The following is a 25,395-nucleotide window of genomic DNA, read 5'->3' as shown; positions in this document are numbered from 1 at the left end:
GTGGATGAGCCCCCTGCTGAGTGTGCAAAGGCAGGTGGGGGGCAGAGGGATTTTTATTTCCCCGCCCAGGGCGCTGGGCAGGGCAGAGGGCAGCTTCCCAGCTGGGCTATGAAAGGTCCAGCTGTCCTAATGCCTTGACTCCTTCTGCCAGAGCCCACAGCACTTCTCTCTGCCCTGCTGCCACCTGGTGGCATTTGCCAGGTACGGGCCCCACGGGTGGAGCAAAGGCCTGGGGAGGAATCTGGTGGCAGCCACCTTCAGCCAGGCCTGCAGGGACCAACCCCACAGCAAAAAGCAGGGCACAGGCCCCCCCCCCTCCCCAGCAGCAGACACAGGATCGTCCCCTACAACCTTCCAACGAGCGCCCAGCATGTGTGAGCATGGGGGGGCACTTGGATCCCATGGGATGTTAATGAGCATTAATTGCTAATGACTCTTGCTGATCACATCCAGGAGGATTTATGGATAAGAACATGAAGCAGAAATTGCCCCCCGCTACTGCACACTGTGACCCCAGCGTTACAAGCAATAGGGGTCAGCAAAGCCACAACCCGTGATGTGGAGTGAAACTTCATTTACACCAGATCACAGCACCATGAGTCCCACAGGCACACAAAGCAGCAGCCAAAGCCAGGAAGGGGCTGCCCTGGGACTGTGCCCAGCTGACAGGGGTTATGGGATGTATTGAAAACCTGGCCAGGATGGTGCAGAATTGGAGGGGGGGATGACGACTGTGCATGCGAAGGTCAGTGACTCCGGTCACGGGCCAGCATCAGGGCTTAGCTCAGACCGGGAGCTGCCTGGCCAAGCCCCAGCTCATGAGGGTTGGGCTTCCGGGGCCAGGCCTGGCTGCTGCTGCCTCCCAGAGCCGTGCTGCAGATCCAGCCCCTCCGGGATAAAACTGAACCCAGTGGGATGGGGGGAGGGGAGGAGCTTTGCAGCACATGAAACAACAAAGGAGGGAGGGGCAGAGGGTTTCCTCAGCGCCAGGCTGGGGGGGTGGGAGGGCAGTGCCCACTTGCCAGGGCTGGGTGGGGCAGTGCCTGGAGCACCCTGCCTCTCCAAAGGGAGTTAGATTCGGTGGCTGGGGGCTGCTTTTGTAAGCTGCCAAGTTTTGCCTCCTGCCCAGAACACTAGTCAGGGCGAGCAGCGTCCCAGGTTTAAAGGGGAGTTAGGCTAGGCTCCATTTTGGAGAGAGGAGCCAGGCTGCTGGTGTGGAGCCTTTTCCTGGCCAGGAGCTGTTGTGTTGCAGCTAGAGTGTGTTACTGTTAACAGGTGGGTCTTGGATCTAGCAGGTTGTCTAGATTGTCCCTGGAGGGGAGAGATCCTGGCTGTGCCTGTGGCTGAGAAGAGCTTACTCATAGTCACCTCCTATGTAGGTTTATGTAACTGGGCTGTTGTAAAAGTGCTGCCTGGAACGGAGCACAAAAGACAAACTGACGCAGGGTGCATTGAGAACCAGAGTGATCTGCCCAGGGAACCAGAGCTGCTGGCCAGGGCCGGCTTTAAGAAGTGCAGGGCCCAATTCGAACAGTTTTGACGGGGCCCCGGCCCCCAGGATATTTTGTTGAGCAAAAAAAAAAAAAAAAAAAAAAAAACCCCACACATACCACACAAAAGTTTCGGTACATTGCGTCATATATTATAAATATCAAGTTGAATAAGAGGGACTTTATTGTACACCTCACCTATATGTTTTTAAAACTTTATCTTCCTTGCTTGCTGTTTAGCAAAATCTTTCAGTATATTGCCTAACTCTAAGCTCTTCATTACTTCGCATTCAATTGACATGACTGCCAAACTGTTTAATCGGTCTTCCTGCATTGTTGATCGCAGATATGTTTTAATAAGATTTAGCTTTGAGAAGCTCCTCTCTCCTGAGGCTACAGTTACCGGAATAGTCAGTAAGATTCGAATTGCTATAAATAAATTTGGAAATGCTGTTGATCGATTATTATATGCAAGAAATTGAAGTATTTTTAGGGGGGGTTAAAATCAGAAGGAAGAATTGGCTTTAACACTTCCAGCTCTTCACAAAGCATGTAGCCATTTATGTCAACTGATTTTACAGTTGAAACTTGTTCGTTTTCCTGCACTAGTTTCACATCTGTCAATGCAAGTTCCAGATCTGCAGCAGATTTTCACATGGTGTCCTTGGGAAGATTTTTGAATTTGCATAAAAATCCAAATAAACTCACATGCTTCTGTAACTGTTCAAACGTTGGTTCAAGTGACTGTAAAGCTTTGTCTAACACTTGATTGAAGCATTGCACTCTGTAAACTTCTTTTAGATCAGAAAAAGGCTTGTCTGCAGACTCGTACTCAAATTGTTTTTTTCATTTGCACAAGTGTTTAGTCTGGAATACTGGAGTCACATCTAGATCTTTGGCACCAATTAACACTTCTTGAAAACCCTTCTCTCTGTATGTTTTTAACCAGTTACAAAGCTTTTCGAATGAAGAAATTCCTGCAGAAATATCCATTGTATCACTCTGTAGCTCTTTGCTCACAAAATTCACTTGAAAAAGTAAATCATGCCAGAAAACTAGTGAAACCAAAAACTTATAATCCTTCATTTGAATAGCCAGCGACTCAGCTTCACTTTTTGCTTCACCATCATCAATTGTTTCTGCTACCTCTACGAGTGCATCATAAAACTCCCCTGCTTGGTACCGCAGAGCTTTGACATTTTGCATTCTACATTCCCATCGTGTTTCGCAAAAAGGCTTTACAGAAAGGCCAGTAACATGTTTTCTAAAAATAGTCCATCTTTTAGTAGATGCAGAAAAAAAGGATATAAATACGCTGCAAGACTCCAAAGAAACTCATTGCATCTGGACATGTTTTGGCCCAAAATGAGATTATAGTTGTGACACGCACATGGTGTAAAAAAAGCTCTTGGGTTTGTTTTCAAAAGTTGTGCTTTTTACACCTGATATGTTCCCCTTCACATCTGCACTGTTGTCATAGCCCTGCCCACAGATATTTGCAATGACCAATCCCTGGTGTTTGAGTTCCCTTAAAAGGATATTGTACAAATATTCATCTGTGCTGCATTCTACTACTACAAACTTAATGAAATGTTCATATACTCCTGCCGGAATATTTGGTGATACACCATCAGCCACATACCTAATTGTCAGTGACATTTGTTCTTAATGATTAAAGTCAGAAGTGCAGTCCAGTATAATAGCAAAATACTTAGCAGCCTTAATTTGAGCTATTATTCATGTTTAACAGCATTCCCTACAATACTAATAAGTTCGTTTTGAATGTTTTTTCCTAAATAATGGTCATGTATTTCTGTCTTCTTGATTCTTCGTAAATGTTCATGCATCACTGGGTCAAACTTTCCCAGTAATTCAATAACTCCAAGAAAACGTCCATTCCCAGCCATTCATCAGACCCATGAAATGATAAGTTTCGTTCTGCTAGCAACTGAACAACAGTGACTAGTCTCTCAAAAACTTGATACCAGCGTTTTGCTTCTTGGTCAATAAGTTTTTGTTGTATTGAGTCAATGGTTTTTTCAGCAGATAAACATTGCTGAAGGTTGCAGCAACTAAGCATAGCTTGTAAATGTCCTTTTGAGTTTTCGTGCTCGGCCAATCTTGTATGAATATTAGACCAGTCATTAAAACCATTAGATGCTAATGAACTTTCACATTAGAGCAAAAAAATCTTACAGTAATAACAAAAGATCTTGTCGGCTGACACCGAGTATATCACCCATGGATGAGCTACAATTTCATCATTTGAAAGTTTCCTTTTGCAGTGAAACTTTGAAACGTGTTTCCCAATCTTATTTTTAGGGAAATCTTCTACAATAATTTTAGGCGGCCCTTGTTTTACTAAATACTCCCTGATATGCTGGCTAATGTATTATGGCCAAGTTGCAGGATCATCAGGTATTTCTATTTGGTCAGCAGAGTTGAAGTTGCCTTTCTTCTCTGGATCTAAACCACTCGCATCTTTATTATCAGAAACGCATTCTTGACCCTCAGTATCTTCAGTTACAACCCTTTTTGTAGTCTTCTCTTCACCTTGACTGTCTTGACAGTTTTTTTCAGATCTTCATCACTGCCATTGTTCTCTGTCTGTGTCGTATGTTCTACTGGAGAATTTTCAACCATATCTGCATCTTCACTGAGCTCTTCTGGCTTAACAGTAGAAACAGGTCTGCTAAGATACTTGTTTAAAGCACCCTTTTGCTTCTGTGTTTCAACTGCCTTTGCCTTGTATATGGCTTTTTTCTTACTCCCACTTGGGTACTTTCTACCACTGTCTCTTGATCTCTTTCCCATATTGATAGAAGTCACCACATTCTAAAAGAATATTAATTATAGATTTTCACTTTCATATTAAGAAAATAATTTGTTTTGATAGTTGTACAACTGATTTTCAGATGTAGGGGCTGGGGGAAAGGGGAGTGCAATGATGCTGTGGACTGATGGGGGCTTGGCCCCAATTGGGGGTTTGTTGCCCAGGCTTCATTTTAAATAAAATACTATGTCAAACAAAACATTTCTGCATTGTCTTTATTTCTGAGAAGGGCAGATAACCTGTTTTGAGTCAGGGGACACTGACCCAAAGAAAAGTCAGTTGGGACCACACAAGTGAGATGCAAAAAAAACCCTCCTCCATCCCCCCCCCTCCGCAAAGCATCACTTGTGTGGCCCCAACTGTGTTGGTGGGAACAGGGGACATAGTACTGGGGAGAGGTTTTTGAGACTGGGGAGAGGGAACAGGGGGCCAGTGGGAACAGGTTTCTGCAGCTGGGGAGAGGGAAAAGGAGGGGAATGGGGGCAGAGAGTGCCCTGCACAGCCTCATCCCAGGATTCTTTCCACCCTCCGCCATTCCCTCAGAGGGAAGCCGTCCAACACCCCCCCCCCCCCCCCGCGGCACATCCCAAACCCCTCTCACAGTCCTGCACCTGCCCCAGGGCCAAATCTCCCTCCCGCATGCCCTGGGGCCAAACCCCCACTTGTGCCTGCCCCGGGGCCAAACCCCCCTCCCGCGTCTGCCTTGGGGCCAAACCCCCTCCCACAGCACAGACAAAATCCCTGCACTTGTCTCACCCCTCTTGAGTCCTGCCATCACAGTACTGCAGGGAAGTCGCCAGCACCACGCACCTCCACTGGGGCCGACACCCCCTGCTGCATGCCCGGCACGCTACAGAGCTGTGGGAGGGGTGTAGCCAGTGTACTTCTGGAATCCCTGGAAGTGGCACAAAGCTGCAGAAAAGACTTCCGTTCACCCCGGGGAAGCCGGCACTACACTGGGGGTAGGTAGTGGGACTTCTCAGGGGTAGGGGGAGAATAGGGGATGGGGGGCCCTGAACACCTTGCAATCCACTGGTCGAGGCCTTGTGATCGATCGACCGGTTGGGGATCGCGGCTGTAGGGCGTGGGGCCCGATTCGGGGGAATAGGTTGAATCGGCCTAAGGCCAGGGGTACTCAAGAGAAGTCTGAGGGGTACATCAACACAACTGAAATTTGAAGGAAACTGAATGTTTGTTTTCAGTTTTACAGTGCTTTATTATTTTTGTACTTTCAACGCCCAAAAATTTCATCGCCTGTCCGGCTATGATTAAGTTGTTTAAACAAATGTGTTAATGATAGAAAAAAGTTGTGTGTGTCTGAAAACTGTAGATACTAGGGGTACGTATAATTTTTTTTTAAAAAAGGGAGTACTTTATTTAAAAAAAAAAGTTGAGAAACACTGGTCTAGACCATCCCTGACAGGGTGTCTGTCCAACCCGCCCTTAAATATCTCCAGAGATAGCGATTCCACAATCTCCCTGGGCAATTTATTCCAGTGTTTAACAACCTGGACAGGCAGGATGTTTTCTCTATTGTCCAACCGAAACGTCCCCAGCCGCAGTTTCAGCCCCGGTCCCCCGAAGCACAAGAACGGGCCACGCGCACATTGTGCAACCAGGCTGGTTTTTAATATGCTCCCCTCCCCCCCCGCATGTGTGTGACAAGGAGCCGCCCCTCCCCCAACACACACACACACACACACACACACACACACACACACACACACACGTGATTTGGGTCCCAAGGCAAAACTCCCCCTCCCCCGCTGTCGCCCACACCCCCCCTCAGAGATTATCTGCCCCGCCTCCCCTCCATCTGAGAGGTCGCCTGCCACGCCCCCATACCTGCCCCCCTCGCACTCGCTTCTCCCCACCGACTGCCCTCTCCCCTTGCTCCCAGCCCTCAGGCACCGCCCGGCCTCCTCTCTGCTCCTCCGCCAACAGCCGCGCGTCGAGTAACGGCAACAACGGCTCCCTCAGAATTCGCGCCACAGGACGCGCGGCGCCTGCGCAATGACCGCGACGGGGCGGGAGGGAGCGCTCCCGCCTCCCTAGGCTGGGCGCGCGGACCCAGACGGGCTCCGCCCAGGGGCCAATCGCAGCGCGGGGGTGGGTGACTGGCGGGAGGACGCGCTGAAAAGGCGGGCGGGATGCTACAGAATGGGAGGAGCAGGGGGCGGTAAAGCCGCGCCTGCGCAGCAGGTCGGTGACTCCCGTTCGGATTCCAGCGCCAGGACGTTAGCGCAGCCCGCGAGCGCTCGGGGAGCCGGGCCGCGGCTGGCAGGTGAGGCGCGCGCGCCCCGGGCAAAGGCAAACACCGCGCGGAGCGGGGGGGGGCTGTGCAGGGGCTAAACCACCCGCCTGCAGTGAGGGGGGGGGAGCGGCAGTGGCTGCTCCTCTAGCTAGTCCCGCGACTCAGCCCGCGACTCAGCCCTGACCGCATCTCGTGCCCGGCGCGCGCGCTGCCCCGGGGAGACTGATCCCAGGTGCCGGGCGCGGGGAACGAGCAGAGCCCCAGCCGGGGCGCCCCACGCGTGGGTGGGTGGGTGGGTGGGGGGGTGCCCTTCGCCGTGTGAAGCCTGAAGCCTGCGAGACCCGAGGGCGCCGGCTGCACCGTCACTATGTCCCACGGGGATTGGATGCTAATTGGGACCTTTGCGCTGCGCCGGGCTGATGGAGCCTCATGAGCTCAGCGGGAATCGAGGTCATTTCACCAGGGCTACGTCTACACTGGCCTGAGCTTGTGCGGTGAATACTCTTGAATGCAAGAGTTTAAATTAAATTTTAAAACTAATGGAGATTGCTTGTCTCTTAGAACTGGAAGGGACCTTGCAAGGTCATGGAGTCCAGTCTCCTGCCTTCACAGCAGGACCAAGTACCATCCCTGACAAATTTTTTGCCCCAAATAGTGTCTGCAAGGATTGAACTCACAACCCAGGGTTTAACAGGCCAATGCTCAAACCACTGAGCTATCCCTCCCCCCTTGCCTTACAGTATTTGCACAAGAGAGTGTCTACACTGGCATGTGCCTTTGCCCAAGAGAGGCGCCTTTGCGCAAGAGCATCCCTCCCAGTATAGCTGAATCAAAAAACAGGACTATGTAGCACTTTAGAAGACTAACAAGATGGTTTATTAGGTGATGAGCTTTTGTGGGCCAGACCCACTTCCTCAGAACAAATAGTGGAAGAAAATTGTCACAACCATATATAACAAAGGATACAATTAAAAAAAAAAAAGAACACGTAGGAAAAGGACAAATCAAATTTCAGAACAGAAGGGGGATGGAGGGGGGAAGGTAAATGTCTGTGAGCTAATGATATTAGAAGTGATAATTGGGGAAGCTATCTTTGTAATGGGTAAGGTAATTAGATTCTTTATTCAAACTCAGGCATAAAGTCCTACATAGTCCTGGTTTTTGATTCAGCTACACCAGACTAACATGGCTACATTTTCTATCACTATTCTACATCCCAGTGTAGACGCTCTCTTGCGCAAGAAAGCTCCGACGGCCATTTTAGCCATAGGGCTTTCTTGCACAAGAAACTCATGTTGCCTGTCTACACTGGCCTCATGTGCGAGGACAGTTGTGCAAGAGGGCTTATTCTTGAGTGGGAGCATCATAGTTCTTGCGCAAGAAGCCCTGATTTCACACATTAGAACGTCAGTGTTCTTGCGCAATAAGTCCTCACCAGTGTAGACAGGCAGCATGTTTTTGCGCAAAATCATGACAATGTAGACGTAGCCCAGGGCTGTGTCTATATTGGCATGATTTTGCGCAAAAACATGCTGCCTGTCTACACTGGCGAGCAGTTCTTGCGCAAGAACACTGACGTTCTAATGTAGATGTAGCGCAGGTATCCAGTGTTCAGCAGCGGGAAATACGGTCACCCTAAGCCCTAGTGCTTTTTCACATCGCCGGCCAGTGGGGGTAGATTTTGCTCCCTGTGAATATTCACTGCAGGGCAGATAATTAAATGTGTCCACACGGAGAGACTTGTGAAAATAATTTGGTACTTGCAAACTTATTAGAAAAATCTGCATTTCTGTAAGTAATCCCCTGTTCTGCGAACACTTCAGTCTTATTACTTCATTGCATATATAAATATTCAGAATTTTACTGAAATATTTGTACTTCTAATATCATATTTCAGCGTTATCGTTTCTATGTGTGCTACATTTAGGCTAAGTCTAGACTGGCATGATTTTCCAAAAATGCTTTTAATGGAAAAGTTTTCCATTAAAAGCATTTTCAGAAAAATCGCATCTAGGTTGGCAGGATGCTTTTCTGCAAAAGCCAATCTAGATGCGGTTTTCCGCAAAAAAGCCCCGATCGCCATTTTCGCGATCGGGGCTTTTTTGCGGAAAACAGTACTGTGCTGTCTACACTGGCCCTTTTGTGCAAAAGTCTTTTGGAAAAAGACTTTTGCCCGAACGGGAGCAGCATAGTATTTCCGGAAAAGCACTGATGATTTTACATGAGATCGTCAGTGCTTTTCCGGAAATTCAAGGGGCCAGTGTAGACAGCTGGCAAGTTTTTCTGCAAAATCAGATTTTGCGGAAAAAATTGCCAGTCTAGACACATCCTACTGTTACAATACATTCCAATGGTGCTCTTCACTTGGACAGTCCTACTACTCTGTGTTGCCAAACTCCAGGGGTTTTAAAAAATGCATTTTTTTTTTTTGGCAATGGTCTGGGGGGGCTAGTTCTGACCACCAAAAGTGGCTCCCTCTTATGTTTCTTATGTTTCTGCAGGGTAACAACTAATGCATGTTTATTCATGTCTGAAAACAGATTTGCTGAGCAATGAGGTCACAGACTATAATGCTGACTCAGATGCACAGTGAAACATTATTGTTACTTATTGTTACTGCTTTGATGCAGATTGTGAGGCTAACCTTGCTGCTTTGCCATGACAGGTATTTATTTACATCTGAATGTCGGCAGCTCCCTGTCTGTGTGCATGTTATGGAGAAGCAGCATTAAGGGTCTGTCTATGGGGTACAATGCTAAAGGTGTGAAATAGAAGCACACAAAGTACAGCACCTTCAATCTCAGTCAGTTCAGCTTAAATATGGAGTTGTTTTCAAACAATAAGTAGGCAGAGAGCTGACTGGCTCCCACTGTATCCGTCTGTATATGGGGGACGGGGGGAACTGCAGTCTAGTGGATACAGCTCAGCGAGAACCAATAATTGAAAGCTGGAGCCAGACAATTTCAGACTAGAAAGGAGGCACAAATGTTTGATGGGGAAAATGATTAGCCACTGAAACAAATGGCCAAAGGAAGAGGTGGATTCTCCATCTCTTGATGTCTTAAAACCAACACTGGACGACTTTCTAGAAAACATACTTTGGAGAAATAGAGCCTTGTGCCTGGGTAGCTGGGCTAAGTGAACTGGCCTGTGCCACAGAAGAGGTCAGAGTACATGACTAATGATCCCTTTAGACACTGTCAATCCATGAATTTTAGAATAGTAATAGAGATGTAGCCCTGTTAGTCTGGTCTTGCTGAAACAAAAGACAGGACTATGCAGCACTTAGTCTTTAAAGTGCTGCATAGTCCTGTCTTTTGTTTCAGCAATGAATTTTAGGACCTCCTCCTGCAAACAGTCCACCGGCTACGTCTACACTGGCCCCTTTTCCGAAAGGAGCATGCTAATTTTAAACTTCAGAATAGGGAAATCCGCGGGGGATTTAAATATCCCCCGCGGGATTTAAATAAAGATGTCTGCCGCTTTTTTCCGGCTTGTAGATAAGCCGGAAAAAAGCGTCTAATCTACAAGCCGGAAAAAAGCGGCGGACAGCTTTATTTAAATCCTGCGGGGGATATTTAAATCCCCCGCGGATTTCCCTATTCTGAAGTTTAAAATTAGCATGCCCCTTTCAGAAAAGGGGCCAGTGTAGACGTAGACCACATGTGTTTAACAATAAGCATCTGAATAGTTGTATTAATGTATTTTAAACTGTGTTTTGAAGAGAGTTTATAAAATGTCACTTTAGTCCTGAAGAAAGAACCAAAGTTTGTGCTACAAACAAATGGAGGAAGACTAGGGGCCTATGTTTAGACACCCACATCCATGTTCAGGCAGCAGAATAAGTGTCTTGTTTAATGAAAACACTGGGCACTGAGAACTGAATTCTACTGTTGCAGGCCCAGGAATGTTGAAACTCAAGGCAGGTATTGAGAGAAATGAATGTGGATTTGGGATCTAACTTATGAGTGCCGTGTATAGACTATCTAGACTCAAGCATTTGCCCAGAATGGCAGAGTCTAGCATGTGTGTCACCAGGGATGGATTCTGGGAAGAATGAGGGGTGGAAAAGATTAAAGCCCCTTCTGAAATGTCTCCAATTGTCCTTCTCCTCTGACAGGAACACCCATGTCTTGCTCCAGCTCAGCCTCCTGCCTGCAGAGCCAGGGACAGGAAATGGCTGTGGAGGAGCCGGTGAGCTTCGAGGAGGTGGCTGTGTATTTCTCTGAGGAGGAATGGGCTCTGCTGGACCCGGGCCAGAGAGCCCTCTACTGGGATGTGATGCAGGAGAATTATGAGGCTGTGAGCTGGCTGGGTAAGGATTCCTGTCCCCTCGGGTATCAGGAGCTGGGTGGGTTCTGAAGCAGCTGGGTTGGGTTTGGTTCAGGGTCCCTCATTACCCTCTGCCCCCAATGTCAGGAGTATGAGCCCCAATAATCCTGGCTCCTGTGTGAGAGACTGTCCCCTCCATGCCCCTTCCTGGGGAAGTAGGTTCAGGGACATAAAAATGGTGCACAGCCAAGGTCTCAATGTGCTTCCCCAGCATCTTGCCCATGTTGTGCCTCAGCCGGAGGTGTCAGTGGAAGGCCCCAGGCAGGAACAGCAGGTACCAGAGTTCTGAGGTTGGGTTCAGCTGCTGTTAGTGCCTGCAGGATCCCCCTTGTGCCAGTGGGCTCAGCTGCTGGAAGAAGGATGCGGTTCCCTGAGTCCTTTCCTGACTGTGGCTGATCTGTGTGACATCCCCCCTGCCAGTGAGAGGGCCTGCGTGTGGGGGCTGAGAGGGTGGATGTGGCACTTCATGCACTGCTGGCATTCTATGGGGGGCAGCTCTGTAGTAGATTAACGTGAGCAGAGCTTCTCTTGCGTTTCAGGCATTGCACGTGGTGTCTGGAGACTTGCTTTTAATTCCCTGCCCTGACACAGACTTCCAGTGAGACCCTTGGCAAGTCACTTAGACTTCCTATGGCTCAGTCCCCTGTCTCTGTAATAGCTATTACAGTGTGTCCTTCTTTCACAGGGCTGGCGAAGGGTACATATATTACATAGGGGAGGTGCTCAACTCCATATAAGCACCCCAAGAGCACCATGGAGTCTTGATTGACACTGGAGATCCCAGGTGGTGCTGTAACTGATAATCTTCGCTTGCTGTAGCAGCTGCAGTGCTGTTTGAATCGCTGCTAGTGCCACAGAGCGTCATTAAGGCTGCTCAGGGCAGCTCTTTCCGGGGCTCTGATGCCAGCGGCACTGACAGAGCATGTGGCTTGCCCATGTAGCACAGCCATTATGTGTATCTTCCAATCCATTTTTCCCTCTAAGGCAAGGCTACTCAATACTTGGCCCATTTGTTTGCGGCCGTCAGTGCGGTTTGGGTTTACACGGGGCCCAAAACACGGCCTGCGGCTACTGCTGCTGCCGCCTCCTATAAGTGGAGAAGCTTGCTCCAGCCTCTACTCCAGGGCTGGGCAAAAGATGATCTGTGAGCCGGATCTGGCCACAAGAGCCTCTGCTGGCTCCCTGCCTGCCCTGCACCTGCTCAGCACTCAGGAAAGCTGGGTGCAGGACCCCGTGTGTGTGTTTCTGAATGCTGAGAGCCTGGAGAGAGGAGACACAGGCTTCTCATGCTGCCCCTGCCCCCAGTAGCTCCTATTGGCTGGTTTTGACCTACCTGTTAATAGCACCTTCCCAGATATTGCATCCCCTCCTACATCCCTCCTCTCGGACGTTGCACCCCCATCTACTATCCTTGGTCACAGCCCAAATTCCTGCACCCCTTCCTGCATTCCTGGCCCAGGTCATGATCCCCTACTTCACCAAAACTCCCTCACAGACCCCACATCCCAATCCCTTACCCCAAGCTCCTTTTCTGCACCCAACCTCGATCCCAGGCCCCCACACCCTCCATTAATATAATGGAAGAGTGCAGCCCTTGATCACTTCCCAAATTCTTGGCGTGCCCCTCCCCCTCCCCCCAAAATAAAAAATTATTGCTCACTGATTTAATTAGCATAATTAACTAAAGCATTTCCTCTCTAAGGAAATGGGATTGCAGATGAGGACCAGTCACCAAATCGACCAACCCAACCCACAAGTGCAAAGGACAAACATCAGGGAAGGGGCAACAAATGGCAGGCCAGGCTGGCCATGAGAGTAAGGTTGGGGAACCACACAACAAGGCTGCTGCTGCTGCTGGCAGAGTAGAACCGAGGCAGCAGAGGGGGAACTCAGCTGCAGTAACAGCCACACACCCTGGAGAAGCAGCACAGCCCAATGCTGCCATGGCCAGCCACGGGAGCGGCAGCTATTGTGAGCAGCTGGCAGGGCCCACACATGCAGTCAGGGTCAGGAGTCTAGAGCAGTGTTTTCCAATTGGTGGTCTGGGGAACCCTGGGGATCCGCGAAGGGTTCTGTTAGAGACAGAGCCATGGCCGAGAGGCCTTTTTTATTTATTTATTTATTTATTTTAATTTTAGGCAACTAGGGGTTCCGTGGCCAAAATAAAATTGGGAAACACTGGTCTACAGCATAGGTAGGGTCTGACATGTCCAGCCAAGGATTCATCTCACCGTTCAGACAACTTCCTCTACCGCCTCCTGGACCAAGAAGGGAATCTGAGCCAAAGAACCGGGCGAGCCGAGCCCCCCAGCCAGGAGCTTTGCGCACAGAGCCCTTGGGGAGCTAGAGCTGTCCTAGAGCAAGAGCTGGCTCGGCAGGATAAGGGATGCCCAGAAGATAAAGAGATGGGGTGGGTTACTGAGTGACCTAGGGGATAGGGCATTCACCTGGGGACTACAAGCCCCCCCTGCCCCACGAGAGCAGCTGAACAGCCAACACAGGCTTTCTCTCCAAGTCCTCGTGACCTGCTATGTGGCAGCAGCAGTCTGAGCCCTGCTTGTGGGTCTTGGTGTCAGACCTGCAAGACCTCACTAGAGCTCATATCCTGAGCAGTGTGTTCCTGTCCTACCCTAGGAAGGGGGGATGGAACAGGCCACAGGGGCGACTGAGTTGTACCCTAGAGCACTGTTTCCCAAATGGTGTTCCACAGAACCCTGGGTTCAGCAAAGTGAAAATAAGGGTTCCAGGAGAAAATTCCATTACAATAACATGTTATGATTTTTAAAAAATTAATATTACAGTAAAGTCTCAATTATCTGACCTTCGTTTATCCGACATGCCGTGTTATCCAACGTACCGCCCATCACATCATGGCAAGGGGCTCCAGGGAGACTGGACAATGGCCTTGTTTTCCCTTTTCCCTGTTCCAGGGCTGGGCGGGAGATCTGGTTGGCAGGTCTGCAGCTCCCTCTTGTGGCTGAAGAATTCACCATCAGCAAAGTAGCTTTTTTCCCCTGTTTTTCCTGTTTCTGAGGAAAGCAGCAAGCACCTTGCCTGCGTCACGTCATCGCTAGGGGACATGGAGTGGTGCATGGCAAAGGCTGTGCTCCCGCCGCAAGGCAGAGCCCTGGATCTTACTCCCGGTTGGGGAGAAATACAAGGGCTGGTCAAGGCAGCAGATTCAGGAGGTTTAGAACTGGACCTCTCAAGGTATTACAAAGTTCAAATTTATAAAATTAATTACTGTATTAAAAGAATTTTCCGTATTATCTGACATTTCCTTTATCCGACCATCCTCTGGTCCCATTTAGGTTGGATAATCGAGACTCTACTGTTTGCGATTTTTTGTTTTTAAATCTAAATATTGATCTCATGACCTTATTTAGCATTTGTTTATTATTATACTTACTTATTTGTGGTCTGTTTTTTCAGCTCCATATATTAGACTGTTATTAGGAGTTCTGCAAAATTCTTTCGAGTTTTAAAGGGTTCTGTGGCCAAATAAAAATGGAAAACACTGCCCTAGATAGTGTAGCAGAGCGCTCGGCTCCCCTGGGGAATAAACGGGGCCATTCCCAAGGTTGGGGTGTATGTGGAGGGATGCATCTTTGCTGCAGATGTGTGTGTCCTGGAATCTTGTACCAGCCGGAGCTCAGTCTCTGCAAGAGGGGGAAGGAGCCTCTCCAGGTGAGTGATTGAGATGCTGGGTCTGGAAGTAGTAATGGCACAGATCTTAATGAACAAGATCAGAACTTGATTAATTGCTTCCTGAGCAGGATTTCCAATCTCCAAAGCTGATGTGATTTCCTGGGTTGAGCGAGGGGAGGAGCTGTGGATCCCAGGGCTCCAGGGCTTTGAGGAAGGAGAAATCATCAGACACATCCACAACGGTGAGCAATCCACTAAACTGACTCAGAAAGCAATTTCTGTGTCCTCATACGAGGTGTTGCTTGTGTCAGTGAGCCTTGATGAAAATGCACTTCAGCCTGTCTTCAGCTCCAGTCAGAGGGCAGGAGGGGGAAGGGATGGGGTCTCTCCTCTGGGGAAGGGCTGTGGAGGAAAAGGATGAACTCAGCTCATGATTATTCACCTTTCCAGTCATTATTTGGGTATGTTCCCCCTTTTCTCTTCCCCTTTCAGAGTTTTCCTTTCAGCTCAGAATCCAGACAGGAGTCATTCTCTGTATTTTCTCCATCCCAGCAGGTGATGGGATGGCGAGTGAGAACAAGGGGGAGAGTCTTCAGCAGGAAGGACTGGAGCGAATGACTCCACATGGCATGTTTCTGGGAAGATCTGAAGAGCATGTTTCTCAGAGTCCTGACAAGACCCGTGAGAGTCAGCATAGCCTACGACAGCAGCAGGGAAATTGTGCAGTGGAGGGACAGGGTAAATCCACTCACAGGAGCAGAGGGGTGAAAAGAAATACAAAAGCTATTCAACAGAAAATTCCCCATCCAGAGGGACCCTACACTTGCGATAAATGTGGAAAAGGCTTCAGATTGAAAATGATCCTTTTTTTACACCAGAAAATTCACTCAGGAGAGGAAAGTTTCAACTGCTCTGACAGCAGGAAAAGCTTCTCTCCGCTTGCAACTCTTATAGAACATCAAAGAGCCCACACAGGAGAGAAGCCTTTCAAATGCTCCGACTGTGGGAAATGCTTTAGTTGGCGCTCAGGCCTTACTAGCCATCAAATAATACATACACGGGAGAAACCACATAACTGCTCTGATTGTGGGAAAAGCTTCCGTCAGAGATCACACCTTGTTAGACACAGAAGAATCCACAAAGGAGAGAAGCCCTTTAGCTGCTCTAACTGTGGGAAAAGCTTCAGTCAGAACGCCCACCTGGTGACACACCAGAGAGTCCACACAGGGGAGAAACCGTTTGACTGCTCTGACTGTGGGAAAAGCTTCAGTAGGCACTCCGGTCTAATTAGTCATCAGAGAATTTGCGTAGGAGAGAAGACCTTTAACTGCGCTGATTGTGGGAAAAGCTTCTGTGGGAGCACACAACTTCTTAGACACAGGAGAATCCACACAAGGGAGAACGCTTTTGATTGTTCGGACTGTGGGAAAAGTTTCACTAGGAGCTCACACCTTGTTAGACATAGGAGAATCCACACTGAAGAGAAGCCCTTTAACTGCTCTGAGTGTGGGAAAAGCTTTTGTGGGAGCCCACAGCTGATTAAACATCAGAGGATCCACATAGAGAAGACTGCGTTTGCCTGCTCTGACTGTGGGAAAAGCTTCCCGCGGCAGTCAAGTCTTATTAGTCATCAGAGAATCCACACAGGCGAGAAGCCCTTCAACTGCTCTGTGTGTGGGAAAACCTTCCGCGGGAGCTCACAACTTGTTAGACATAAGAGAATCCACACAGGGGAGAAACCCTTTGACTGCTCTGACTGTGGGAAAAGCTTCAGTCAGCGCTCGCATCTTGTTAATCATCTCAGAACCCACACTGGGGAGAAACCCTACAGCTGCCCTGAGTGTGGGAAAAGCTTCAGTCAGAACGCAAACCTAATTACACATCAGAGAATCCATAGCTGGAGGAGGGAAACCCTTTGATTGTGGGTGGGGACTGTCCAGCCTGTCAAACAATTTAATCTGACTCTTGAAGGGATGGGGGAGAGTCCAGCAGCCATGAAATGCAGCAGGGGGTCCCTGTGGCTGTTTTAAAATTTTCCCCCAGCCTCTCCTGTAGCATGGGCCGGACACTTCCAGTTCCTCTCCTACACATGGAAGAGATGCTCAGGATAGTGGGCTTGAGGTGGGAAAGCTCTGTGCCGAAGCTCCTGAATAAACAAGAGCTCCATTGTTTCTGTGCTTACTACCCCCCCCCCCCCACACACACACACACACACACGCGGCAGCTGCAGAGGGCTGGAGCTATTATGGAGGCATGCAGGGCCCAGGAGGGAAGGAGGAGAGGGGAGTCCCTGGCGGGAAGGGAAACCCCTTCCCTGAAGGGATTCCTTTAGGGAGGAAGGGGTGGCCACAGCTGGGCAAGCAGGTTTTTGTGTGTGTGCTTCTCACTTTTGTTCATCCCCTGACTAATATCTTGGTGGGTTAGTGGCCCCTAACTCCAAAAAGGTTCTTCACCCCTGTTTTTGACTGTTTTGAATGGGGGTAAAGCTTCAGTTGTACCTCAAATATCATTCACTAAAGAACACACACAGGCGAGAAACCCTACATCTGCTCTGGCTAGCCAAACGTTACACTGAAGCTGATACTTCATTGAATATGTCAGGTGAGAAATGTGACATATTATTCAAGCAGAAGTTTGTCATTGCTCATACTTTCTATTATATTGAACAACCTAAAGATGAGAGACACCCTATTGTAATATAGCAGCTTTTCTGGGGGCACTGCTGAGAGGGTCAAGACAGAGCTATTGACAGCCCAAGATGGGGAGGATCCTCCACTATACTGCACACCAAACCAATCATAAAGAGTGCTGTTTGCTGCAAGAATACACACAAGCAATCCCCTTAGACATGTTAGCTTCTCCTGTGCCACAACCAGCATCACACCATGCACAGATGAGAGGTTATGAATAGAAACAAATTACATAAACCAATTACAAAGATCCTGGTGCAGGCTTGTAGCAGAAGTAGAATAAACTATCTTAAACATTTCTGGGATACGTCCTTTGTTAGGCTGGGTCATAAGTCCTTTTGGACTCAATTCATAGCAAAGATGCTCCTGAAGTGATGAAATGGAATGAAGATAAAATCATAGGAGCCTCTAGGGCTCTCTTTGTACCCTTGCCCAGGTGGAGGGAAATCCATTGTTCTCCTTGGCTATGTCTACACTGGCACCCTTTTCCGGAAATGCTTAAAATGGAACAGTTTTCCGTTATAAGTATTTCCGGAAAAAGTGCGTCTACATTGGCAGGATGCTTTTCCGGAAAAGCACTTTTTCCGGAAAAGCGTCCGTGGCCAATGTAGACGCGCTTTTCCGCAAAAAAGCCCCAATCGTCATTTTCGCGATCGGGGCTTTTTTTTTGCAGAAAAGACTACTGTGCTGTCTACACTGGCCCTTTTCCGGAACAGTTTTTCCAGAAAAGGACTTTGGCCCAACAGGAACAACATAGTTTTTCCGGAAAAACACTGATAATTTTACAGTAGATCGTCAGTGCTTTTCCGGAAATTCAAGGGGCCAGTGTAGACAGCTGGCAAGTTATTCTGGAAAAGCGGCTGCTTTTCCAGAATAAGTGGCCCAGTGTAGACACAGCCCTTATGTGAAAGTACTTCCCAAAATGGAGTTTATCACATGAGCAAATCAACTGTCCATGCATAACTCAATCCTTTTTAGGCCAACAGCCATGGCTTACATGCTGGTGTTAAGGTATACAGCAAAGTCTCCAACTGTAGATTGAGGTGGATTGTCAGACAAGTACTGCTATTCATTTGACTAGTGACGCTTTCATGATAGCTGAGTGAACCTTGTTCATAAGCTCCAAGCAAACATGTGAAATACAAGTACATAGCCATTAGGGTTGCCAGATGGTTTAAAAAAAAATACCAGATTAAAAAAAAAAAGCGCTGGAGAGTGGGGATGTGGGAGGTTGGGCTGAAATGCAGTCACGGCCCCTTTAATTGCCATGTGTTCCTAGCAGGCTTTTGTCGGGCACTGAGTCAGGCCTGGGAAAAGCAGAAAAACTTCCTTAATTAGAAAATATCAGACATTTATATGTCCGCCATTTTCTCTATTTGTTTACTGGACACAAAGTCCAAACACTGGACTGTCCGGTTCACTATCGGACACCTGGCAAACCTCATACTCATAACTTCAAATACAAAAATGATACATGTTTATGAGAAGTGTGAACAGTGTGTTGGATCTCCCCCCTCATGCTTTATGAAATGGAGTTTCACACAAATATGCATAACTCAAAGATGCTTTGGAGAAATGGCTTCATGTAACCTATCAATCTTCATGTCTCAATCCGCTCGATCTGTTTGTCTTATTTTGATGTATGTATCATTCTTGTGTGTAAAATTAGACATATGGAGTGTGGAATGCTTTATGGTTTTTAAATGTATGAACGAAAGCCATCACAGGTGTTACCTTCAATGCCTTGATGACCAGCTGTTAAAAAATGTCTTTTATCCTGTAAGTCTTAGCACTGGTTGGTCTGGGGATATCACATGTCAACCCCAATTGGCCAGGTGACTTCGCTCGCAAAAAGGGAATCACTAAAAACAATAGGAAATTAGGAGTTGGGGGTCTTTGTTTGGCACACCCAGGGGAATGAACCAAAGGCCTCAGGGAAAAGGAGGCTTCCCTGGTTTGAAGGCTGGTCTGGAAAAGAAACAGTTAAGGGTGAGTTTGTAATGAAACTGTAACAAGTTTGTACTGAGGTTTCAGTGTAGAATTAGCTAAGCGTTTTCTGTTATTTTGAGTTTGTAATCTACTTTGCCTGTTTTCATTTATAACCACTTAAATCCTACTGCTTGTACTTGATAAAATCACTTTTATTTTCTATCAAACCCAGTGTAAATAATTATTACCTAGGGGAGCAATCAGTGTGTACATTCCCTCTTACATTGTTAAAGAGGGCTTACCTAAATTATTCATTTGGGGTTCTGATCTGGGGAGTGGTATCCCGGAAAGCTGGGCCCTAAAATTCATTTTACTTGGACCTGAAGGGATGCAGGGTACATCTAGACCGCTTTCCTCTTTCGAAAGAGGAAATGCAAATGAAGCTCTGATTAGCATATGTGACACTTCATTTGCATATCCTCTTCCGACCCTTTTTGCAGAAGAGGTTTTTCTCCAAAAAATGCAGTCTAGATGCGGCTTTTTTGCAAAAAAAAAAAAAAAAACCCTTTATTGAAAGAACCCGTATTCCTCAAAAAATGAGGTTTATGAGTTCTTTCAAAAAAAGGGGTTTTTTTTCATGAAAAAGCCACCTCTAGACTGCTTTTTTTTGGTGAAAAATCCCTTCTGCAAAAAGGGTCGGAAGAGAATATGCAAATGAAGTGAGAGAATATGCTAATCAGTGCTTAATTTGCATTTCCTCTTTCTGAAGAGGAAAGCAGTCTAGATGTACCCTCAGTGTCTGTACTTGCTCCTAAGGGGGCAGTGATCTCAGCTCGGTGCCTTGGCTGTGGGCCCAGCAGGACCGAGTGGTGAGACTTCCAAAGAGCAGGAAGGTGAGCGTCAGTGGCCTTGTCAGCCCTCTGGGAGGCACCCCCAAGGGGTCTCCTCTGACCTCCCCGTCACAAACAGAATCAACAAATCATAAGGTTTCTGAAGTCATCTCACTAGGCCCACTTTGCAGAAGATTTGGTGCAAGCATATAACAATGGTTGCAACAATGTTATATATGTTCATAACATCCGATAACGTCACACCTATGAATTGCTAAGGGCATGGAAAGCCTCTGTGGGGGATCAGTCCTTGTCCTCCAGAGATTCCATACAGGGAAGAACTCTTTAAACGCCCTGAATTTGGGACATTTCCGTGAGAGCTCAGCCCCTAATAAACCTCAGAGAAGCTCTGGGGAAGAGTATTCTGCATGTGGGAAAGCCTTAGTGCTCCTCATCCCTCATGAGATGTTAGGGCTTGGAAGGCCTGTTCTTTAGATTCTTACCATTTTGCTAATTACAGGGCATTAAAACAAAGGAACAAACCACAGTCTGCCTGTATGAGACAGTCTGAGGCCTTTGCCTAAGCAGCAGAGACAGCCATAAGCTGGGAAACATGCAGTCACGTCCTGACACATTCCAGACCTCTCCCAATGAAATATGGCAATTTGGGGCTATGAGAAAGGCCATCTAGTCAATCACCTCCAGATGTAGGGAAGAGCCTAGAAGATTTAAAGAAAAATGAGGCTGATACTTTCCGTCTGGCAAGGACCAACTTGATTCTTGTCTGGAAATGGGTAACAGGAGAGGGATAATCTGAGGATTACCGGTTGCGTTCACTCCCTCTGGGGCATCTGGTATTGGCCACTGTCGGCTGACAGGATTCTGGGCTAGATGGACCATTGGTTTGACCCAGTGTGGCCGTTCTTATGTTCATGAGTTTAGGATAACTTATCAGTATTTGGGACTATGAAATTCTCATTTCTTTTTTAATTTTGTTGTCATGCTCCCCACCTCTCTATTGTTTCTCTGTATTGCCTTTGTCTGATTCTTTGATTGTTTCTGTCTGATGTATAATTAATGTTTCTGGGTATAAATGGTAATGGGATATACCTGATTAGATAATCATGCTATAATATGTGATGATTGGCTAGTTAAATTTCACTAGAATGATTGGTTAAGGTATAGCTGAGACTATTAGGCGAGGTCTACACTACAGCTTTTTTTTTTGGCAGGTTGGGGGTGGGGCGGGGGGGAGGCAGAGAAAGCTACGCAAAGCTTTTTCCAAATTTTTTTTTTTTCAGAAGAGGCTTTTCCAAAATTTGGCCCGTCTACACTGAGCCAAATTTTGGAAAATCCCCCTCTTTCAGAAGATTCCTTCTTCCTTATAGAATGAAGAAGGTGAGGCCCATTGGGATACTGTGATGCAGATCATTCTTCACTGCCTCTCCTCCCTAAGGAAATGTCGATTTGTCTCCATCTCATGCCTTTTGTTTGTCAGCCACATCAGTCCATTAGTGCAGACTAGCCTACATGTTGAGAGGGACTAAGGAAACTAAAGCAACCTCTACAGTCATTTTGTTTCAAATAGATCCCCTGCCAGTGATCAGCATGCTAAAGAAATGTGTCTGTCCCCATGGCTTTAGTATTTCTTGCAGCTTCTTCTGAATTACAGCCAAGTGTGTTACTCACAAGGGCTGTGTCTAGACTGGCCAGTTTTTCTGCAAAATCAGCTGCTTTTGCAGAAAAACTTGCCAGCTGTCTACACTGGCCGCTTGAATTTCCGCAAGAACACTGACGATCTCATGTAAGATTGTCAGTGTTCTTGCGGGAAATACTGTGCTGCTCCCATTCAGGCAAAAGCCCTCTTGCGCAAATCATTTGCACAAGAGGGCCAGTGTAGACAGCACAGTGCTGTTTTGCGCAAAAGCGATCGGGGCAAAAGCGCGTCTAGATTAGCATGGATGCTTTCCCGCAAAAAGTGCTTTTGTGGAAAAGCGTCCGTGCCAATCTAGATGCTCTTTTCCAAAAATGCTTTTAACGGAAAACTTTTCCGTTAAAAGCATTTCCAGAAAATCATGGCAGTCTAGACGTAGCCAAGGAGCACTAAGGCAAATATTCAAAAGCTTTAGAGGGGTAGCCAAGTTAGTCTGTAACTGGAAAAACTTAAACAACAAATAGTCTTGCAGCACCTTAGGGTATGTCTAGACTACGTGGCTCCATCGATGGAGGAAAATGAAGTGGTGATTTCACGAGGAATACTGTTGACAAAGGCTTCCCTTGTCGACCGCAGCTCATCCAGACTTCCCCGCTGTGCCACCAAACAGCTGATCTGCACAACGCGGTGGCCATTTTAATGTAAATGAAGCGGTGATTATTTAAATCGCCGCTTCATTTTCCTATGTCTAGTAAACTCATCTACATGGCTCCGTCGACGGAGCCATGTAGTCTAGACATACCCTTAGAGACTAAAAAAACACATAGATGGTATCATAAACTTTTGTGGGCACAGCCTACTTCTTCAGATGAATGGAGTTATTAAAGGTCCAGTTTCCCATTTTTATTTAGAAATAAAATTTTTATTCAGTTTTTTATCCAGTTTTTATCATTTTTTATTTAGAAACTGGACCTTTAATAATTCCATTCATCTGAAGAAGTGGGTTGTGCCCACAGAAGCTCATGATACCATCTACATGTTTTAAGGAAAATGTCAGCCTTGTAAACACCAATACAGCTGGTAAAGGGAGTTGCAGATAGTCTGTTTTAAATTCATAATATTCCAAAAACTTAACTTCTCATGCTTGACGCCCCTTGGATTTTTTTTTATTTAACATTATTTGTCCTGTTACATTTATTGTTCCCATTTATGCAATTAAATTTTTATACGTGATCTGATTCATGTACATGAAACTTGATCTCTATTGATTGTGTGTGGACAGGCTTTCAAAAGCTTTCATGAAAGTTAGCCACATAGCTCAAAATGTCCTATCTTACCTTTGACAAGACCTATGCATTGTTAAGTGTGGTTTATTCTGCTTAAATAGCCTCAATTTGGGTCATACTTTGACAAGAATGTTTTGACTGCATTCAGGGGGGTTACAAGCGCTTGAGTGCCATGTCATATGCCCCAGTTTGCATAAAGCATAACTGAGTTATCCATATTCATATTGAAAAATATATTTTCATAAAAATTGAAATGGTGCCACATCAATCAGTGCCAGTCTTGCTTTGACAGTTTCTTGATGTCTTTCTGAGGACTTTGATGGAACTGGTGGGACACTGCAAGGGAATCATTCTAAGAATGATCATTCTAATCATTCCCAAAAGTGGTAACATTTCCCCTCTGCTAATCGGAGCAGGTGGAGATATGACATAAAATTAGTTTCTTAACTAGAGTGATTTACAAGGCATACATCTACTGTAAATAAAACATGTCTGCATAAGACATCTGCAAAAGCCTTAATGGCTTTTATCAAGCCAATATTTATTCTGGGACAATTAGATGTTAACAATTATTAAACACAGAAGTCATTGCTCAAAATGTGTAGATTGTTATTGCTCTTTGAAAATAACCTGGATAACATTTGTCAAAAACAAAAGTGAATTATTGCCTATAGTTCTAATAGTGTAAACTTACTGAAATGTGTCATATAAGAGAAGAATGCATTTCACAGTGACTATGAAAACAGAAATTTTATATGAAAAAAAGAAAAAACCCAGTGAATGTAACTGTGGCCCATTGAAGCTAATGCTAAAACTCCAATTAACTTTAGGTAATAAATGAGGGGACTGATCCTGCACTAAATTTTAATTATATTCCTTTTCATTACACACGCCACCCAAAGAACATGTACACAGAGAAAGCATTCACCTTGAAATAAAACTTTACAAGAAAATCAGTGTGTCCCTGTTCCAGATGAGAGTGGTGCCCCAGGGCTCTTCATTGGAGACTATGTCTTTAAATCTTTGCCTTTATATGGGCCACTCTAGTCCAATTCCCCCGTTCCCCCCAGGATGTCTCAGTGTTCAGACCACTTCCCCCAATGGCTGATAGGGGTTAAGGTCCCCAGTCCCACTCTCTGCTCTGAGCTCCAGCACAGGGACCTTGTAGATAGCAGCTGTATGCTATGACTGTTCCACAGCTGCTCTAATTCCCTGGCCCACTTCCCCGCAGCCCTGCACCAGCTGTACCCTCACCTCAGGGCTCTGTTCTGGTTGCTGTGAGCTCTCCACTCTAAGCTGTCTGTAGAACTACTACTTTTCCCATCACCCAGGCTTCACTCCTGGCAACTAACTTCTGCTCTGTTCTGCAGATCCTTTTATATGGCCCTCCTGGCCCCTGAATGGCTGCTTCCCCTGCAGCCACTCTAGCCTGTTTGGAGGACCTCTCTACTGCCCTTTTTTCTGGAGCAACCACAAGGCCTCCAGTAGGGAGGGGTCAGGGACTAGTCCACCCCATCACAGGTAGCAACTGTCCTGTCTGGCTGCCCAAGCACTAGGGCTGGAGTCTGGGTGTGTGGTGACCACACCACCTAGGGGCTACGTCTAGACTGGCATGATTTTCCGGAAATGCTTTTAACGGAAAAGTTTTCCATTAAAAGCATTTTCGAAAAAGAGCATCTAGATTGGCACGGATGCTTTTCCGCAAAAGCACTTTTTGCGGAAAAGCATCCGTGAACAATCTAGACGCACTTTGCGCAAAAAAGCCCCGATCGCCATTTTCGCGATCGGGGCTTTTTTGCGCAAAACAAATCTGAGCTGTCTACACTGGCCCTTTTGCGCAAAAGTTTCGCGCAAAAGGGACTTTTGCCTGAACAGGAGCAGCATAGTATTTCCGCAAAAAGCACTGATTTCTTACAGTAGGAAGTCAGTGCTTTTGCGGAAATTCAAGCGGCCAGTGTAGACAGCTGGCAAGTTTTTCCAGAAAAGCGGCTGATTTTCCGGAAAAACTGGCCAGTCTAGACACAGCCAGGGTGTAATGCCGGGGTGGGGAACCTAGGGCCCAAGATCCCTGGCTTCCCTTGATCTGGCTTATGAGGCTCAGGGACCATGCAGCGGGAAGCTGATGCTAAGGCTGCTGTATGGCCCTTGCTACCTGGCAGGGGGAGGAAGCGATTTTGTGGACTGCTGTTCTCCCTCACCCCCAGTTGGGGGAATGGCAGCACAGGGAAGTGTTCACCCGCAGGCTTTTCCTCCGCTGCTCCCATTGGCTGGGAATTTCAGCTCATGAGATTGGCGAGGTGGTGGTGCTTGCAAGTGCAGGGTAGTGAGGAACCACCTGTCTACACAGGCCTCTTGCACAAGAACAGTTGCGCAAAGGGGCTTATTCCTGAGTGGGAGCATCCTAGTTCTTGCACAAGAAGCCCTGATGTCATTGTTCTTGCGCAAGAAC

The 25,395-nt window shown here is 47.0% G+C and overlaps 3 protein-coding genes and 1 long non-coding RNA gene across 10 annotated transcripts in view; 3 read left to right on the top strand and 1 right to left on the bottom strand.

The window, feature by feature from the left end:
- Window positions 1–25,395, top strand: part of LOC102452245 (uncharacterized) — a 505,721-nt gene that overhangs the window by 215,120 nt on the left and 265,206 nt on the right.
- Window positions 1,627–6,380, bottom strand: LOC142823271 (uncharacterized). The gene is made up of 3 exons (XR_012898542.1): window positions 6,235–6,380; window positions 5,080–5,235; window positions 1,627–4,325 (listed from the first exon to the last, which is right to left on the bottom strand). It is a non-coding gene; the product is annotated as an uncharacterized LOC142823271 (long non-coding RNA).
- LOC102443700 (uncharacterized) overlaps window positions 6,491–25,395 on the top strand; it is a 92,552-nt gene continuing 73,647 nt past the window's right edge. For 2 of the 5 annotated variants that reach the window (XM_075913928.1, XM_075913927.1), the window contains exons 1-2: window positions 9,085–9,242; window positions 10,698–10,892. In XM_075913928.1, coding sequence (XP_075770043.1) covers window positions 9,236–9,242; window positions 10,698–10,892 — 202 coding nt within the window. In that variant the 5' untranslated portion in view covers window positions 9,085–9,235. Of the gene's footprint in view, window positions 6,608–9,084; window positions 9,243–10,697; window positions 10,893–25,395 lie in introns of those variants that run through there. The other 3 variants (XM_075913920.1, XM_075913921.1, XM_075913922.1) reach the window with 2 other exon arrangements.
- On the top strand, window positions 10,772–17,555 carry LOC102463681 (uncharacterized). Of its 3 annotated transcripts, none has more exons than XM_075914014.1 (3): window positions 10,772–10,892; window positions 12,612–14,119; window positions 15,110–17,555. In XM_075914014.1, exon 3 carries the CDS (start codon window positions 15,121–15,123, stop codon window positions 16,474–16,476), a length of 1,356 nt encoding a protein of 451 aa, XP_075770129.1. In that variant the 5' UTR covers window positions 10,772–10,892; window positions 12,612–14,119; window positions 15,110–15,120; the 3' UTR covers window positions 16,477–17,555. The 3 variants fall into 3 exon arrangements, with proteins under 3 accessions (XP_075770129.1, XP_075770128.1, XP_075770127.1); XM_075914013.1 differs by lacking the exons at window positions 10,772–10,892; window positions 12,612–14,119 and adding exons at window positions 14,138–14,596; window positions 14,686–14,799 and having other exon boundaries at window positions 15,113–17,555; XM_075914012.1 differs by lacking the exons at window positions 10,772–10,892; window positions 12,612–14,119 and adding exons at window positions 14,138–14,596; window positions 14,686–14,799.

Source organism: Pelodiscus sinensis, chromosome 32 (assembly GCF_049634645.1).
Source record: "Pelodiscus sinensis isolate JC-2024 chromosome 32, ASM4963464v1, whole genome shotgun sequence".
NCBI lineage: Eukaryota > Metazoa > Chordata > Testudines > Trionychidae > Pelodiscus > Pelodiscus sinensis.
This window is presented reverse-complemented; position numbering and strand designations above follow the sequence as displayed.